General features: G+C 33.1%; 1 protein-coding gene across 1 annotated transcript; it reads left to right on the forward strand.

Moving 5' to 3' along the window:
• The first annotated feature begins 1,612 nt into the window (after nucleotides 1-1,612).
• LOC133703601 (probable LRR receptor-like serine/threonine-protein kinase At1g29720) lies at nucleotides 1,613-16,560 on the forward strand. The gene is made up of 25 exons (XM_062128227.1): nucleotides 1,613-1,754; nucleotides 5,850-6,039; nucleotides 6,474-6,545; nucleotides 7,052-7,123; nucleotides 7,208-7,279; nucleotides 7,416-7,487; nucleotides 7,582-7,650; nucleotides 7,739-7,810; nucleotides 7,911-7,982; nucleotides 8,107-8,172; nucleotides 8,262-8,330; nucleotides 11,246-11,308; nucleotides 11,398-11,463; nucleotides 11,783-11,833; nucleotides 11,910-11,951; nucleotides 13,006-13,049; nucleotides 13,596-13,966; nucleotides 14,046-14,238; nucleotides 14,509-14,529; nucleotides 14,613-14,741; nucleotides 14,877-14,995; nucleotides 15,090-15,300; nucleotides 15,419-15,662; nucleotides 15,758-15,908; nucleotides 16,002-16,560. Exons 1-25 carry the CDS (start codon nucleotides 1,634-1,636, stop codon nucleotides 16,410-16,412), a joined length of 3,063 nt encoding a protein of 1,020 aa, XP_061984211.1. The 5' UTR covers nucleotides 1,613-1,633; the 3' UTR covers nucleotides 16,413-16,560.
• The last annotated feature ends 2,836 nt before the right edge of the window (nucleotides 16,561-19,396 follow it).

A 19,396-nucleotide genomic window follows, 5' to 3' on the forward strand; every position in this document is an offset into this window, starting at 1 on the left:
ACACTTAGCAATTTCAGACAAAACCAGCAATGCAGCCTGCCTCAGGGAGATACTTAAAGGGTGATAGCATCTTCTCTTTCGCATAACTAGTCCTGGATCATAGAATCTCTGTTAACCAATTAGGGTTTCTAATGATCATAATATTAGGTGACAACTCCTTAAATGAGACAGTTTTCCTAAAAGAACAAGATGCTAGATATTTATTCTTTTTCCATGAAAAATTGTAACGGTCGCTGCGATGTCCGGGTGACACAAAAGTTGTTTGTGGGTGTAGCTTTGGGGCATAGCCATGAAGCATAGCCATAAACATAGTTGTGGGCATCATCGTGGGTGTTTCCTTAGGTGTAGCCACTAGCATAGCCATATGGGGCGTAATCTATGGGCTTAACCGCTGGTTTAGCTGTTGGCATCACATGTCATTGGCTTAGCTACTAGCATCACGTGTTGTTGGCGTAGCCATAAATATATTGTCAGCCATGAAAAAAGTTTTTAAGAAACATGAATGAATTGACTTTTTATTTATTTTTCACAGACGATACCAATTGATGAGGCTGGAAAAATCCTCAAGAGAAATATTGTGAATGCTTTTCATGGGCTAATAAAACTAGATCCGGAGGACTTGGTGGGCCTAGTGACACCTACAAGAAAACATTTTAATGCTTAAGTGAGTATAGTATTTGTACAGGTGACGTGAAGAGTGAGTATTCTCTAGACTGGAATGTTCCTTAAACTTTATTTAAGTTTTATATTAGAGTTATGTTGTCCAGAGAGATTGGCTCTGGCCTTCTAGCCTCTTTTGTTATGCTTGTAGAGATATTTGTTTATATAAACTTTCTTAAGATAAATATTTTATAATTATAAAATATTTAATATAAATACCTTAAAAATATCCTAGATATTTATAGAAATATTTATGAAAGTTTAGATATTGTATAAAATATATACCATAAGCCTGATTGAACTCGGCCAAAGAATTATTATTACCATGTAGTTAATATTTATTCTTTTTCCATGAAAAATTGTAACGGTTGTTGCGATGTCCGAGTGATACAAAAGTTGTTTGTGGGTGTAGCTTTGAGGCATAGCCATGAAGCATAGCCATAGACATAGTTGTGGGTATTATCGTGGGTGTTTCCTTAGGTGTAACTACTAGCATAGCCGTATAGGGCGTAATCTATGAGCTTAACCGTTGGTTTAGCTGTTGGCATCACATATTGGCTTAGCTGCTATTATCACATGTTGTTGGCGTAGCTATAAATATATTTTCATGAAAATAATTTTTTAAAAACATGAATGAATTGATATTTTTATAAACAATATCAATTGACAAGGCTGGAAAAATCCTTAATAGAAACATAATTAATTACCTGTCGGGCCCGAGGACACCTAAAAAAAACATTCTAATAAAATTAAATTTATCCAACTCATAATCAATTACCTGTTGCGATATTTACCGGTTGGTAACTTGTAATCAACCCTTATCGGTTTGGAGAGATAGAAATGAAAAGGAATCAAATCTAGTGGCTAAAGGTCATTCTCATCAATTTATTTGTCCCCACGTCCAGTATAAATCAAGTACGTACCTCATAAAATGAAAACTTATTCAAGCTTCTTTCCTACTCCTGCACCCAACATGATCACGAAGCTTCAGCCACCGCATGGACTTCTTCAGTTTTGCCGAGTTATGGTGGTCGTGATCACTCTTTTCAGTTCAGCTACTTTGGTTGTCTCATATCAGTTACATCCAGACGAAGGTAAGAGAGTAAGCTTTGTTTTTATTGCAATAATATATGGAGTGTTGTAATAATCTGAGCTAATTACTTTCCACGACTTTCCATTCCATTGGCGTGCTAAGTCACATATCCAAAGATTTGCTTACAGCTACAACCTCATAATTTAAGATTAAGAAATTCATTAATGTAAATTTATAGTTCATTGCTTATTAATTACTTTATTGGAGAATCATTTCATCACTTTACAGTACAGCTACAGAAAAACAACTCATGGGGTAAGAACATAAAAGGAAATTCTGGAAAAAAAAGGGCTCAAATCCGTACATTCACTCTCAACTGTGCATCCAACAGGAAGTAGCTCATGTGGGGATGATATTAAAGATGAATAAATTATTTAATGTGTATCAGATTTCTTTTTTCTACAAATTACAATAATTCTCGAGGTATTTGGAAACTACAAAGAGTATGAAAAAAAGTTTGAATATTTAATAAAACGTCTCACTTTTAAGAAAATATTACAAAAACCCTTTTTATACCAAAAAAATGCCCTTAATTATTATTGAACTAAAAAAAAAAGACTTAAGAGAAAACGAATATAAGAAAATGGGGCATGATTTTTCAATATATGAATAATATTAATATTATTATTTAGTTCAAGTTAGTTTTTAATTTTTGAGTTTCCTTGTTAGTATTTTGTCCTCTAATTTTTTAAAATTCCCTTATTTAACTATTGTTATTTATTTATTATTACTACATTTAATAGGTTAGTGTTTTCGTAGGTAAATTATTTCCTTCCTCGAATACACAATCTCACAAGTCTCTCGTCTGTTTTTTTTTAAACTAACTTAAAAACGAGAGTTTTCAACCCTTTCATGAAACCTTTTTTATTTATAGGTTTTCTAATTATTAAAGTTTAAGTGATTTTTTATTTATGTGTTTTAATAAAAAATATTATTTTAATATATTTCTAAATTAAAAACACTTTAAAAAATAACTGTTATGACACTTTAAAAGCATTCTTCTAACTTCTTACTTCTTTAAGCTTATATCATCCTTAAAAAAGACTGTAATATTAGGAGGTTTTCAATAAGGTAAACCTAGAATTTAATCTAAATTAAAAATTTATATTTAAAAATGTAAATAACAATGTTTAGAAGGATTTTATCATATTAAAATACTCAATCAAAAGGGAAAAAATTTTATACATGAAATTTAACCCTAATCCTTAAATTTTTTTATGATTTTTTCTTTGAAACTCCTGATTATATATATATATATATATATATATATATATATATATATATATATATATATATATATATATATATCAATCGGCTATATTTCAGAACTTAAACAAAATGTTAAATATTTTGTTAATATTTGACATATCTAAAAAAGAAATCCTAACTTTTCTAGAGTTGATTGGGTTTTATTTGAACCCAATGTAAACACCAAAAATTATTATTTTTTACATAATAATTTGAGTAAATAAAACTTAATTTTGATGATTTAATGTTTGATTTTGCAAATTCTAATTGAGAAAAAATTGGTTGGTTATAAATTTATAGTGCGTGCTATCCATCAATGGGAATTTCTAATTTCTAATTGATTTTATTAATATAAGTTAATTTTGTAGGTTTTCATCAAATAAAATGGAGTCATGCTCACTAATTCGTTCTGCTCTCTTTGTATATCTTGCTGCATAATCATGATTCAATTATAATCTGGAATTTGGCTTATGATCATAAATTTTGGTCCAACACTAATGGGTATACTCCACTCATGTATTTTTTTTAAAATTAATTTTAGTTTCTTGTTTGAACTTTTTTAGTCTTTTATTTTTTATGTATCTCAAACATACATATATATTTTTTAATTAAACAAAGTGGTAATGTGGTCATAAAATAGCTTTTATCTTTATAAAAAAAATTCCAAAAATATGGAATGTTAAGTGAAGTTATATATCTACAAATTATAGGAATACAAAAATGCCAATTGCTTCTGTAATGAAGCTACATGATATTCAAGGTAATTTATCTTGCATTTAATCATGTTATGACAATATTTGTCCTCGACTGATGGTAAATAAATACTATTCTACTACTAATATTATTGTTAACGGAAACAGACGGAGTGACCATGTTAATTTTTAACATTACGGTGGGCATGGATTGTCCGAAAAAAAGAATTACAGATCATATAGAGAAAAACCTTGAATTCGGAATATTATATTTTTCAATTTTTTTAATGTATTAAAATAATTTTTTTTAAAATAATTTTTACATTATTATATTAAAATGATATAAAAATATAAAAAAATAATAATTTTTTAAAAAATTTTAAAATACAAAATAAATCGGGCTCCAAAGCACACTTGTCGAATCACACCTCTTATCGTTTTAACCCGAAATGGTATCATTCGTGTTGCTGTTGAAAACAAGGTTGCCACTCATTTGATAGCCACAATATGGCCATACCCAGGGGGGGCAAGCAGGGGCCCGGGCCCCCCCTAAATGTTCCGCCCCTGTAATATATATATAAATCACACTTAATTACATAATTACAGTAATAATATATATATATTATTAGGTAATTAAGTGTGGATGAGGTTTTTTATTCTACAAAGGTGAGTTTTTTTTACTGTAATTAAGTGTGTTTTTTCAATTTGATTTTTTAAAAAATTAATTTACATAGCCCTAATATAAATCCTGTAAATATATAATCATTACTTTGCGCAATAAATTCTGCAGCCGATAAAAAACAAAAATAAAAATAAAAATCATAAATAAAAATTTTCAACGGAAAGATTGAAGCACAGCCATCAATTAATTTATTTTTCATCAAACAAAACAAAGTAATTTAAATTTAAAATCTATTTTTATTTTATTTTGAGATGTTTGTTAATAATTTGATGATGTTTTTTTATATAATTCTATCATTTTTGCTTCATTTTTTTCTTAGATCTGCTAATTTTACCAATTGTTTTTGAATTCTTGTTATAGTATTTTTTTAATTAATTAGATATATTTTATTAGTTTGTTTTTATTATACTTTGATTTTTTTATGTTTTGTTTTTAGCAGAATCACCAAAATTATCAATTTTTTCTCACGATATATGTTTTGATTTTAGGTTGAACCATGAACAAAATAAGAAGAATTTGATTTTTTTTTCAAAAAAAAATTGATAACTCGCAGCCTAATGAACCAACTCCAATGTGTAATGTTAAAGTTATGATTGAGCAACTCCAATGCGCCTCAGTTTACAAAGAACCCGCGTTGATTAGTGAGAATAGTTCTTTATTATTTTTTGCTTTATTTCAAAGTTTATTGAACAAAAATAATACTTCGTTTTAGCTAATGTTTCTTATATACTTTGTATGTTTATATTTGATAGATATAAAGACTAACAACATTAAATTGATGAATATATTATGAAAATAAAATTAACTTCGTTGCTTTGACTTAATTTGGTATTTCTTCGAACCTTTTACCTTATACAAAGATCATTATATGTTTATAGTAATTATTTGAATAAAACTAAATTATACATGTTTTTTTATAACTCATGTATAATAAAATAAAATAAATATTATATTTTATTATATTAATTATGGCCTCCCCTAATAAATAATTCTAACTCCGCCCCTGGCCATACCTCTATGAAATATAAAATTGCTTTTACAATTTTGGATCCAATATTAAAAGAAAAACAAACAATACGTATTTGATATTAAGAGTAAACAAACAAAATTAATTTAAAATAATAAGTGGGATTAAAAAATTAAAACATATAAATGAGTTAATAAAAAAGTGTTTTTTGATTTCCAATTCTCCTAACATACATGCAACAAATTGAAAAGGAGAACTTTGAATTATTTATAATTAAATTGTGGAGTTAATATACAATCCGTTTACTTTATTTATATATTTTCATTATTTATATCTATTTTTACTGGATTTATGCTCAAGATCCGACCATTTTATTGTGTTAGAATACCACTTGAAAACTATTAGTTTTTTTTTTGGGTGATATGATCAGTTAATATTAACCGATGTTATGTTATGGATATGGATATTTTGATAAATTTTTCCGTGGATGCATGATCCTTGAACTAGTGACGGCGTTAAGACAAATTGGCAAGACACTGACGCAGGGTCGGCAACCCTTTGAGGTGGGCGTTGCTTGCAACCAACCGGGAACTCCGTACGATATGAAGCTGTCGAAAGATTCAGAAGCCAATAGCACCGTCATGTGCAATTGCACCCTCAACCTCAATAATGATGGTTATTGTCATCTCACGTCACTGTAAGATTTTTCTTCTTCTTTTTTTTTTTAATTTTTTTTTGTCTTCTATGTTTATTTGAATACTTGATGTTAAAATATATAAATGTTTTGGTGTTGAATTAGTTGCAGTATGGAATAGATTGGATACATTGCTCATACATTGCTCCTATGTTGAAATTAATTGTCTGAAAATATCTCTAATCTTAAAGTTGTGTTTGGTATTGGATGAAAATTAATTGTTTAAATTTTAAATCTGAAATGTTATTACGCCAACCCTTCGAGGGTTGTAGATTTTAAGCTCTTAATTAAGCTGTTTTTATTTGCAGTTTCCACTAATAATTTGCTTAAGTGATGAAGGGACTATATAGTTTACAGCACAAGTAGTTTTGAGTTTGTTTTTCAATCATCTAAACATTTCTTTATATACTGATGGTGTTTTTCTCTTTCAATAACAGATATCTAAAAAGGCTCAGTCTTCCAGGCAAGCTCCCGCCTGAAATAGCCAACCTTACATATCTTGAAATTCTGTAAGAACCTTTTCAGGATATAATTTATTTGTGTTTCTATGTGTATTCAATTTAGAATCTCAAAGTAACTTTTATCGACTAATTTATAAATTGTGTAATGGAAATACCTTAATAATAATAAAAAAGAAGAAGCATATTTGACGTAGCTGAACCTAACAAATAAGAATAAAAAATATATATATAATTTTTTAAAGACATGATCACACATAAATCTTAATTCATTGTTTTATTATTGAATAATTTCTTTCTAATAATCTTAATAATTAAAAACTCAATATTACAACTCTTAAAGCTATTTGTATACTATGAAAAATAATTAAAGAGTTATATATACATTAATAGGTTAAAGAATTCTAAATTAACTAAAAAAATATAGTAAATCTTGAAAAATAATGTTTAGGTTTACTATGTTGTAAAGGAAAATTTACTTTTAACAAGCAAGGTTTATACTCCAAAGCAATTCTCGGGTATATATTGATGCTAAACAACTATATTATCTGTCACAGTGACCTAACTCGCAACTACATTTCTGGCAATATTCCTGAGGAATGGGCTTCAATGAAACATTTGACAAAACTGTAAGTTCATTCACCTCATCTTTGCTTACCAGTTCATACACAAGGCAGAATTCACCATAACTAGATAACATTTTATGCATGCAGCTTACTTACATCCAATCGCTTGTCAGGAAATATTCCTGGGTACTTGGGAAGGTTTCGTAGCCTGACTAACTTGTATGTATTGAAGTCATAAATATATGTTCTGCCGATTTATCATTTGTTTTGTTTTCTGTTTCTGTTTTTGACAATGCTAGCTTACTTGGTTCACTAATTTCATTTTTGTCAATTAATCAAATACAAATACATGAAGGTCCCTTGAAGCAAATCAGTTTTCTGGTACTATTCCTTTTCAGCTTGGTGATCTTGTCAACTTAACATTCCTGTAAGGCATTTAACTGCTCATCATTATTAAACCAACGCAAGCTAGGCATTTTAGTTGCAATCTTTGATGCTGTGCTATGAATTAATGGTTGCAGGATACTTTCCTCCAATCAGTTGGAGGGAAACTTGCCAAATACTCTCGCTAAGCTAAACTTGACTCATTTGTAAGTAATCAATTCCTTTCTTCTTTAAACACAGTTTTTGATAATTCAATAGCATCTGGTTTTCTTAATTCGGTTTTGTAATGTGCAGTCGTGCAAGTGATAATAATCTTAGTGGTAGAATACCTGATTTCATTGGGAACTGGAGTCATATTGATAGACTGTGAGGATCTCTATCTGCATGATATTTTCGTTAATTCATTTCCCTGCTACATGTTGCACAATATTCTGATATTTTGTTTTTCCTCTTTGGACTAACGAAGTGAATTATACGCAAGTGGACTAGAAGGGCCCATACCTCCTGCCATTCTTTCTTTAGAGAAGCTGACAGATTTGTGAGTCAAACTACTTCCAGAGATGCATAGCAATATATAAAACAATAATTTTGGTGTTTCCTCTTTGAAGAAGACAGAAAGAATAAAGGGAACTATAACACATTCTTTTCTTTTCAATGTACAGGAGGATCACTGATATGTCTGGACCAGAGTCTAATTTACCCAACATCCCCCCCATAGTGAAATATTTGTTCGTCAACTGTCCGTAAAATGTCTAAAATAAACTTGAGAACATGTTCTATTGAGAACTAATTAAGCCTATCTTTAATTTCTTTGAAGGGTTTTGCGAAACATCAATTTAACTGGAGTGATCCCAACAGATGTGTGGACAGGTTCTCTCAAAATGCTGTAAGTCTTAACACCTTCACTCATCACCTTATATGTGCTGTAATGTGATAGAAGTTGAAAACATGAATATATTAACACCGCGGTTATTAACTGTGAATTTTTTAAATTTATTTTTTAATTGATTCTAAAACTTTGATTTTCTCCTAATTTTACTCTTGATTTTAACCAACTTGGTAAAAATTAAATTTAGTTTCTTAAAATTTCAATCTTCTCAAGTAAACTCAAATTTGGACTTTCAAACTTAATTTTTACACCAGCTAAGCCCCTAATAAAATTAATTTAACTCATTTAAAGTATAATTACATCTTTGCACTTGATTAAATCCTTCAATTCGACTCAAATTAATTCTCAAATATGATTAATCTTTAATTTGCCCCATGATTAAATCAAATTGGCCTATTAAAAATTTAATTATGCCCATGAACTTAATTTCTATCAAAGAAGCATCTTAACCCAATAGCTGAAACTTTTAGGTGAGGTCTCAAGATATAATTAATATTATTATTCTCTAACACATCCCCTCAAATGAAAGCTCTTTGAACTTGAAACTTGCACAGACCTACATTACCTTGTGCTTGATTTTTATCAAATAAATGGGGATGGTGGGATTCGAACTCGTGACCGCTTAGTCATTAAGGCTCTGATACCATGTCAAAGAATCATTTCAACCTAATAGCTTAAACTTTTAGATGAGATCCTAAGATATAATTAATATTATTATTCTCTAATAATTTCTATGCAGATTTGTCCAATAATCATTTAATTTGACATTGAATCTACATTGTTTCCTTAGTCTTGGGTATAATGAGGTACAATTACGCTTCAAATTTTATAACTTGATTTTTCTATATATTTGAGATCCTCCTCGACCTTTTTTCTCCGCGTCATCGGTCTTTATTTTATTTTATTTTTAATTTGTTTTGGAAGAAAAAGAAGTGAACTTGGGAAATAACCCAAAAATGGGTTATAACATTTAGCAACAATATTATATTCTTTGTCATGGTTACCTTTGCAATCATAACTCTTAGTGTCAAATAATGTTAAAATATGATCTTTCATCTTAATCTCATATCCCTTCTCCAACAATTGTCCTTAGCTCAATATGTTGTTTTTCACCATTAGTATATAATAAACATCACCAATACATTGATGAATTCCATCTTTTAGTTTAATCAAAATCATTTATTTTTCTTTGATGACAACTTTTGAATGATCTGCAAAGGTGACATTGCCTCTAATTTCTTTATCAAGCTCTATGAATTTGTCTTTATCTCCACACATGTGGTTGCTAGCTCAATTTTCTAGATACCACCAATTCTCTTTGTCTTGCATTCTCTTATTATGTGCACTTATAGTAGGGTGGCTTCTTTCTCTTCTTATATTATAAGATTTTCATTCCCCTCAACCTTCTTGGTTGGAATCTAGCAATCCCTAGCATAGTGACCTACCTTTTGATAATTATAACATATAACTTTTGATTTGTCAAACCTGGATCTTAGATTGTCATTTTCAATGTAACTGATTGACTGATTTGATTCATACGGTCGACTGATTGATTCAAATATGCCTTTTACTCCTCTTTCTTTGTTTTGTCCATGTCCTCTACCCCCTCAGGAATATCCAGAACCATCTTGCTTAGCAATAAGTGTTTATGCGTCTACATCCTCTTGAATCTCATTGACTCTTTTCTTATGGACTTGTAATTTTCCCATGAGACTTTATATTGAGAGAACATCCATATTCTGTGATTACTCTATCGCGATAACCATATAATGGAATTTTTTTTGTAGCGAGAGTAGAATCTTCTTTACCACATGTGTCTCTTCTATCTTCTCTCTATATCTCCTCATTTGATTGTATATGACCAATACTCTTGCAAAATATTCTGAAATATTCTCTGATTCAAATATATGTAACTTTTCAAAATCACCACATAGCTTTTCTAAACATACCTTTCTCATATTGTCAACTCCTTGCTTTGATTCTTCCAAAAATTCTCATACATGTTTGGTGGTGGTTGCATTGACCACTATCTCAAAAGTGACATCATCTAGACATTGGTGAATGATTGTGAGTGTTAGTTGATTCTTCCTTCATGCCTTTTGCACGATCTTCTTTTAGGTTGAAGTTAATATTGCTCATCTATAGGCTTCTCAATGCTTTTTTTAAACGTCTCCCATATATCTTTAGAAACTTAGCTAAGTTTTTACTCAAATACGCTAAATTTCATAGTTTCCCTTTGTCAACCTATGACATTGAAGTGAGAAGTTTGGATTGACCAGGTCAAATAATCAAACATAAGCTCTAATATCACTTGTTGGAAGTAAAACAAGTGTGGTATAAGATCAACACAATAATGTAAGGTCAAAAACTCAAGAACAAGAAGAAGATTGAGAGAAATGAATACTTTTGTTAAGTGTTTCTCTTTAAGCCCCCTTAGCTATTTTATCTCTTTTTGTATTTATAGTAATGTTGAATTACAAGCCTTTTTATAAACATAAAGTCCTAAATAATTAAGAAATTAAACTAATTTAAGAAAATCCTAATCTAAACAGGAATTGTATTATTACGACTGAACTGGTTGACCGATTCTTAATCCAACTGGTCGCTTTGTCTCAACTGGTTGACCTGTTATCAACCTATCGATCGATTCAACTAATTTATAGAAATCAATTTACTTTGAACATTTATAACCTTATTTCTAAACTTTCTTCCACACATTCTAAACACTTTTACATCCTCGACATTTAACTTGGTTTGTGTTTAACCATGAACCAAATGAAACATAAGTAAAAATAGTGCAGGTATTGCATTTCGCAGAAGCTCCAGCTTGTCTATTGCAAAACTACTTACAAAGGTGCAAGGAATATTCCGAAAACTAAAGTTGGAAAATCTTTTAATGTAATCTTTTGCAGGGATTTAACTTTCAACAAGTTGGAAGGAGGAATTCCTCGAGAAGCAAAAAGATATGATTTTATGTAAGTATTTAAATTTGAATACTTGAAATCTGACCATGGATGGAGGCGTGAATTATGTTGAAAGAATCAATCTGGCTTTTGAAAACCAGGTTTTTTAGTGGAAACAAGCTGACTGGAAGTGTCCCAGACTCATTTATCAACTCAGGCGACAAAATGTATGTTTCTGAAATGTATCACCAGGTTTCAGTTATTTCAGTTTAGATATTCTGTTCAACTTCTCTGCTCTCTTGTGAAGATATAACTGCTGCTGATTGATCAACCATTAATATTTATAAAGTGGTCTTCTGAGTGATTCTTGATAATCTAAGGCTACATATATTTTCATGCCATATATAGGGCCTCAACGAAAGCCTAGTTTCTGGAAATATGTGGGTTTTTTTTTTATTCTTTCTTAGCATTTCATTTGTTCCACTACTTATTATTAATTTTGTTGAGGTTCATATTCATATTTATGATTCCCTTGGCTTCTTGCAGTGATGTTTCCTACAATAACTTTTCACGGCTGCCAAGCTGTCAAGATGCCCTGTAAGGATATCTATTTTCTTAAATTTGGGATACTCCTGGTTGCTGCGAAACTTAATGATTTGAATCTATAAACCAGGGGTATAAACACGTACAGGAGTTCATCCATCAAGAATAGCTTGTAAGGCTCCTCTTATACACTCTGGAGTGCGATATTTTTGGTATTTCATGTTGTTGAAGATCCAATCTGGTAGTTGTCATGATACCAAGGAAAAATTAAGAACCACAACTGATACAACGTAAGAGAGGTGTATATATGTTTGTACATATAAAACTCATATATGCTTAGCATAAATCTAGGATGAAACGAGGTCCCTATGGATAACCTTAATTTGGAAATGGAGCTCTTACAGGATAAAATTTCAAAATTCCCTTTTGGGATATTTTAAAGGGATTTCTTAAATGCAGACAGGCAGGTAAATATCCCTTCTAAAAACTCACTCCCGTATACTAAAAAGATCTTTGCAATGGTGGAACCTGCGTTAACAGAATATGCTGCTAATCATATAAACCATATCATGTTCATATATAGTTTTCAGGGGGAAAAAATACATTATATATCAGATGCTAAGCAGGATTTTAACTGAATATCTTTGGAGTTAAATCTGCAATTTATTTTTATATCTTTAAATCCTATCCAGATTTTCTTTCTCAGCACAAACTTGGTATCCTAGGATCAGATATACCAGGCCATGTCCTTGTAGCTTTTATGCTCAAAATATTTTTACTATTTCAAATCAGTTATGCAAATTTTATATGGTTTTAAATGCATGTAGGAGTGAAACATATATATGCTAACTTGTGCATTTTGAACTTTTTAATTTAGATCATGTTATGTAAAGTGCTTGCAAAAATACCAATAGAAATGATCAATTATATACGTTGTTGATTAATGCTGAATGAATGAATGAAGAACATAAGAATGTGACATGCTTTATTATTCATTTACCCCAAGATATAAGCACAAACACTCATGAAGAGGGAACAGCAATGCACCGATTTTCTCAATGAGCAAACATAAAATGAATATTTTACTTGAATAATATGATTTTTTTTGGGGGGTGAAATAATGCTAATTTTTACTATAATGAACAGGCATGGTTTCGATATCTGATTCTTATATTGCAGTTTGCAGAACCATTTGAAATTCTTACTATAATTTCCATGTCTTACAGAAGCGGACTTCTTCCATGCTCAGGCATACATGAGTGCCCTAAAAGTATGATATTCTTTTCCCTCCTTAAATGAGAAGTAACAAAGTTCTTTAAAATCAAAGCACATCTGTTTCAAATTTATCAGCCTACCAAAATCAGTGATCTACTATAATATCAGTGTCTGTGTATTTATTTGAGCACGAGTACTAATTTCAATGTAGATTTTTTTGCCTTGATTATACATTCTATTCCGCACACAGATCTATTGAGGATGTATTCATTCTCAGTTTTGTTGGACAAGGATATATCTATAACCAAAACATGGCCTCAAGCAGAACTTGAGCACCTCACGTTTTCACCATCAATATCACTAATCGGAAACCAAAGGTTGATAGAACAACCTCCATCGATTCGAGTTGAACAATGATTGTGACAAGCCACTTGGAAAAGTATTAATTAGCCAATGACTAATCGATTTGAAGCTATATAGTAGAGTAATAGCTCTAGTTGTAGAGCAAAGGGATCCAAAAATCTAAACACTTACACGCCTCTACGATATGAGAAGAATATTTGCAACTGTTCTAATGGTGTACTAATTTGACGTCTTGCAGGTTATCGTTCATTCCATGTAAACTGTGGTGGACCGGATGTAACCAGTGGGAGTATCTTGTATGAAGGTGACGATAGCATTAACGGTGATGCAGCTACGATTTATTCCAATAAAAGATCAAACTGGGGATTCAGCATCACTGGAGATTTTATGGATCCTGCTGCTAAAAAGCCCGGATATATACATAGTTCAACCAACTCGACTGAATCGTTGTTTTCTACAGCACGCAGAGCTGCCATCTCTCTCACTTATTATGGATATTGTCTAGAAAATGGGATGTACACTGTTAAACTGGACTTTGCTGAGATACAATTCACAGGTGACGAATTGTACAAAAGAGTTGGAAAACGCTTTTTTGACATTTATATTCAGGTAATTGAGATCAAATTATCCAAAAAGATTTTTTTTTTTCTTTCAAAAAGATCCTTTTAACTTGGGATTTGTTTTCCAGGGGAAACTAGAGGAAAAAGATTTTAATATTGAGGAGGCTGCTAATGGATCTAACAAAGCTTCTATAGTATTCAATGCCAATGTGACAGACACTACCTTGGAGATCCGTTTATACTGGAATGGAAAAGGGACTACTTGCATTCCAGAAAGAGGAAATTACGGTCCTCTTATTTCTGCAATAACTGTATGCTCAGGCATGTTTTATATATATATTCCCAGCATTACATTTGAAAGTCACTGACTTTGCGATTTCATTCATATACCGAGCAATGATATCATAGCTTTGTTGATCAAGTACTTATCATACCTAAGACTTAGACTTGGTCATTTCCCCCACCGGTTACATAATTAACAAACAAATTCTTCCTTATGAACCTGGCTTTGATTTTCCTCATAACTGTATGTAAGCTTCTACTCAGTTCATTATACCATCTAAGAAGCACTTTATGGTTTGTTGTTTTCAGGCCAGAGAACTTATTGTCCAGGTGAGAAGTAAACTGCTGCCCTACAGTGATTTATTGTCCCATTGGCTTTCTGTGTTTGTACGTGTAACTTTGTTTAATTTCAGAACCTGGAGAAGCAAGTAAAATACCTATCGTGGTTGGAGTTGTCACTTCAGCCTTACTCCTTGTTTTCTTGGTAATGGGTGTCATTTGTTGGAAATTCTATTTTAGAGACAAGTTCATGAGAGAACGAGGTACATTGAAATCAATCATCTGCGTGCTAAAGCCTTTTCCTCAATTAGTTAATTAGCAGCTATTACACACGCAAACACATCCGCGCATTGATGATGTTGAAGCATTTCCCTTGTGTCACCAACAATTATGTGCAGATCTCAAGGGGCTAGATCTGAAAACTGGTTCCTTCACTTTGAGGCAGCTGAGAGCTGCCACTAACAATTTTGATTCTGCTGGCAAAATTGGAGAAGGTGGATTTGGCTCCGTATACAAGGTCTGTCACTCTAATATTCTCTTGCATATTATCCCAGTTGATCATTGGACCTTTTGTTTGATGATGCAAAATGTCTACGATAAATTCAATGCAGGGTAAATTGTCAGATGGAACTCTCATTGCTGTTAAGCAGCTATCTCCTAAATCCAGGCAAGGAAACCGAGAATTTGTGAATGAAATAGGCATGATATCTGGTTTACAGCATCCCAATCTTGTAAAGCTTTATGGATGCTGTATTGAAGGAGATCAGTTGCTTCTGGTGTACGAATACATGGAAAACAACTCCCTCGCCAAAGCACTTTTTGGTAACCATAATGGCATCTGATTAATTTCCAGTAAAATCTTCTTCTTCTTCTTTCAATAATAGCATCGACTAGCAAAGTTGAAGTCATTTTATTTAGTGAACCTCCTTTACTGGATTAGCTACAGGTTCAGAAACAAGTTTTCTGATGCTGGATTGGCCAACAAGATATAAGATATGTGTTGGAATAGCCAGAGGTTTAGCATTTCTCCATGAAGAATCTGCAATCAGGATTGTTCACAGAGACATCAAAGGTACAAATGTATTACTGGACAAAGATCTAAGTGCCAAGATATCAGACTTTGGACTAGCTAAGCTCAATGAAGAGGAGAACACTCACATCAGCACTCGTGTTGCCGGAACCATGTAAGTTTTAATCAGACTTAATTTGCAGCTTCCTTTATTCAGTGATCGCAATATACTCCGGTAGAGTCACTAATCTGGCATGGTTCTGATTTCAGAGGATATATGGCTCCAGAATATGCGCTGTGGGGTTATTTGACGGACAAAGCAGATGTTTATAGTTTTGGAGTTGTTGCTTTAGAAATTGTCAGTGGAAGAAGCAATTCGAGTTACAGCACAACAAATGAATTCGTATGTCTTCTTGACTGGGTAAGTTACAAGTCTGTTCTTGTTGCTATCTTGAATTCATGATGCATTAGGCACTACTCCTCTCTGCAAATAGTTTACCTTTTGCTTTCACAGGCCCATGTAGTGCAAAAAAAGGGAAATTTAATGGAGATAGTGGACCCAAAGCTGCAGTCTGAATTCAACAAGGAAGAGGCTGAGAGGATGATCAAATTGGCTCTCTTATGCACCAATGCATCTCCATCTCTAAGGCCTGCAATGTCAGAAGTGGTGAGCATGCTTGAAGGACAGACCAGCATCCAGGAGATAATCTCAGATCCTAGCATTTATGGTGATGATTTACACTCCAAACATCTCAAAGGCCACTATCAGCAGGTCATGGACCAGAGTTTAAACAGCACACAAGACCTCTTTCCTCGATCTGATAAATCGTGGATTGGAAATTCCTCTACATCTGCCCATGATCTCTACCCCATCAATCCCGAGTCCATAAGTTTAAACATCAGTGAAACCTCGTCTTTAATTTGAATAAAGCCAAAGACATGCTTGGAGCTTCGTTTGTAATCACATAATGATCAATATTTAGACGTCTACACAACGTCTTGTTGCTTACCATCCATCGTGGTATGCTTATGGATTTATAATTCTATATAATGTAAACGGTCTATGGAAGCTATCTTCGTGGTTGTGAGAATTCAGGACACTTTTCCTGGCCAATGATTATTACTTCCGATTTATGGGATGGATATTATGAATATTTTTAATAAAATTTAAGTTTAAAGAAGGAATCAGCTTGTTTTTGTATGAGATTTTTGAATTTCATATGACTACGGACCCTTGAATTATAAATATAGACCTGTGTATAAAGCTAGGGGGCCAGAAAGAAATACGCATAAATTATGTCCAGCATTTAATTCCAGCCCCTTTCTTGCCGAATCAGCCCTTCCTCACAAACACAGCCCTCTCCACCAGCACCATCATCTTGCCTCCTCCATTCACTTCCTCTCACCAAAACCTCCCGTAGCCAGCCATTAACCCACACTGTAAACTCATCTTCTCCACAAATGGTGATTTCTTAACCATTTTTACATTCTAAACTTCATTCGTAATGTGGGGGTGCGAAATCGACATTAATTGAAATTGAAAAAATTACACTTTATTAAAAATTTTGGAAAAATAAAATTAATAGAAGACGATATCTCCATTCTCGTGTAGCCTCATGATCTTATCTTTCAGCACAAAACACTTTTCTATGGGATGACTAATCAAGCGATGGTATTTGCAATAGTTTGGATTGTTCACTTGGTTTGCTTCATCAGGGCGCTTCATCTCCGGTAACTCAATGATATTTGACTCAAGCAAATCATCCAGCATCCTAGATATGTCTGAGTCGGGGAATGGATACACCTTTTCATGTCGCTCTTTCAGGGATGGTTGGTTTCTTTATTTCACCTTTTTGAAAAGTAGCCGATGTCGCCCGATCATTCCTCTTAACTCCAGCTGGTACCCTTATTGCAGTCGAGTTAACTACTAAAGATTGTTTTCCCTCGACCTTGGAAGTGCTCTTTTCAAATCTATGACCTTCAAGCTTATTTCTCATTGGCTCTTGCATAGGTAATGATGAGCTTTCAGCTGCAGCAATGCTAAGTTCCATGTCGTGTGCTCGAGTAGCCAATTCTTCAAAAGACTTTGGTTTGATACCTTGTAAAATGTAGTGTAGTCCCCAATGCATCCCTTGAATACACATGTCTAACGCAGAAGTTTCGGTGAGTCGATCTCTACAGTTGAGGCTAAGGTTTCTCCACCGATGAATATAGTCAATGACAAGCTCTTCCTTCCATTGACGTGCATTAGTGAGTTCAATCATACTAATTACACGACGAGTGCTGTAAAAGCGGTTAAGAAACTCGCGCTCCAGTTGCTCCCACGTATCGATCAAGCCAGACTCCAAGTCAGTGTACCAGTCGAAGGCATTACCTTTCAAGGAACGAACAAACTGTTTTACCATGAGATCGCCATTAGTTCCAACATTGTTGCAAGTCTCCACAAAGTGAGCTATATGTTGCCTAGGATTCCTTGCCTAGGATTCCTTTTGCCATCGAATTGTTGAAACTTTGGTGGTTGATAGTTCAGAGGCATCCTTAACAGGTCAATTTGTCGGGTGTATGGCTTCACATAAGAATATGAGGGTTGAACTGAGCTTTCTACTTGGTCCGTGATGGCTTCCTTGATAAGTTCTTTTAGTTGATTCATGGTAAAAATACCATCAGTAATACCGTGTATATTCCTTGCAACTCCGATTGTAGAATCCTCAATGACATCTAATTGATCTACTTGTAAAGCCTTGGTAGCCGAGGTTTGGCCTCCTTCGTTTATGCTCTCAAGCTTGTTCATCAACTTTGCTATCTCGTGGTCTTTTGCCTTGAGTGAAGTCGAAAACCCCTCGATGAGTTTTGTCAAGTTAGCCACTTGATCTTTCAAAGATGTTGTCTCAGTCATCATCACTGACATGGTGCCAAAACCCGAAGCCTTACTTGGTGATTGACATGGAAAAGCTTCTATAGGTGAATTGCCGAAGTCGCCTTGAGTGTCGAAGAGAATTTCGCGCGCCCCACTTGACTTTTGTAGTGGAGTTACTTGTGGCTTCATCTTTGAGGCGAGATCTTGTGCCCCTCTTGCATTCAAAGTCGACTTCGTTTGTGCATATAATTGGAAGATGGATTTTGTTTTCAATGGTGGAGTTGAAGAATCTTCAATGGTATGTCGACGACTTGAATCAGTAGCCTTGTTGCTCTTGGATGCAACAATGGTGATCATGTTCCTCCTAGTTGCCATTAAGAATTTGTTGAAAATTCTTTCTTGAAGGGAAGAGATGAGAGGTAGAGATATCCCTAGTGGAGTCGCCAGAAATTTGTAGACATAATTTTAAGCACCTGAAATTAAACAAGCACACATGTACAAATATATGATTTTATTAAATATATGAATGGGTACAATCTCTATGTAATATATTCTTTCAAAAGAATATGGCAATCCTCTGATTCTTCCCTTGGATTTGATGTATGGTGACTTGATTTATTTGAGTAATCAAGCCAAGATTTGTGCTTTGCAAGAACGTGAATTTGGGCGTGTATTGCGAAGCGAGATTTGGTGATTTGATGCTTTGAAGAGTACCTTTGATTCGTCTTCAAAGTATTGCTGAAGAACTCTTATGGGGGGCGTTTAGGCTTGATCCAACAGAGCTTAGCAAGATTTGATGATTTGATGCTTTCAAGAGTACCTTTGATTTGTCTTCAAAGTGTTGTTGAAGAACTCTTATGGGGCGTTTAGGCTTGATCCAATAGAGCTTCGTTCTTTGTAGACTTCAAGCGTAGATGAAGGAGGCTTGAGAACTCTTTAAGAGAGCTTCCTTGCTTGAAGAGGGGGAGAGCTTCCTTGCTTGAAGAGCTTGTCTTGAAGGAAATTTGTATCTTCCAGGATCCCAATCTGGTGATTTGATGCTTTGAAGAATA

The sequence above is a fragment of the Populus nigra genome, chromosome 9 (genome assembly GCF_951802175.1).
Source record: "Populus nigra chromosome 9, ddPopNigr1.1, whole genome shotgun sequence".
NCBI classification, from domain to species: Eukaryota; Viridiplantae; Streptophyta; class Magnoliopsida; order Malpighiales; family Salicaceae; genus Populus; species Populus nigra.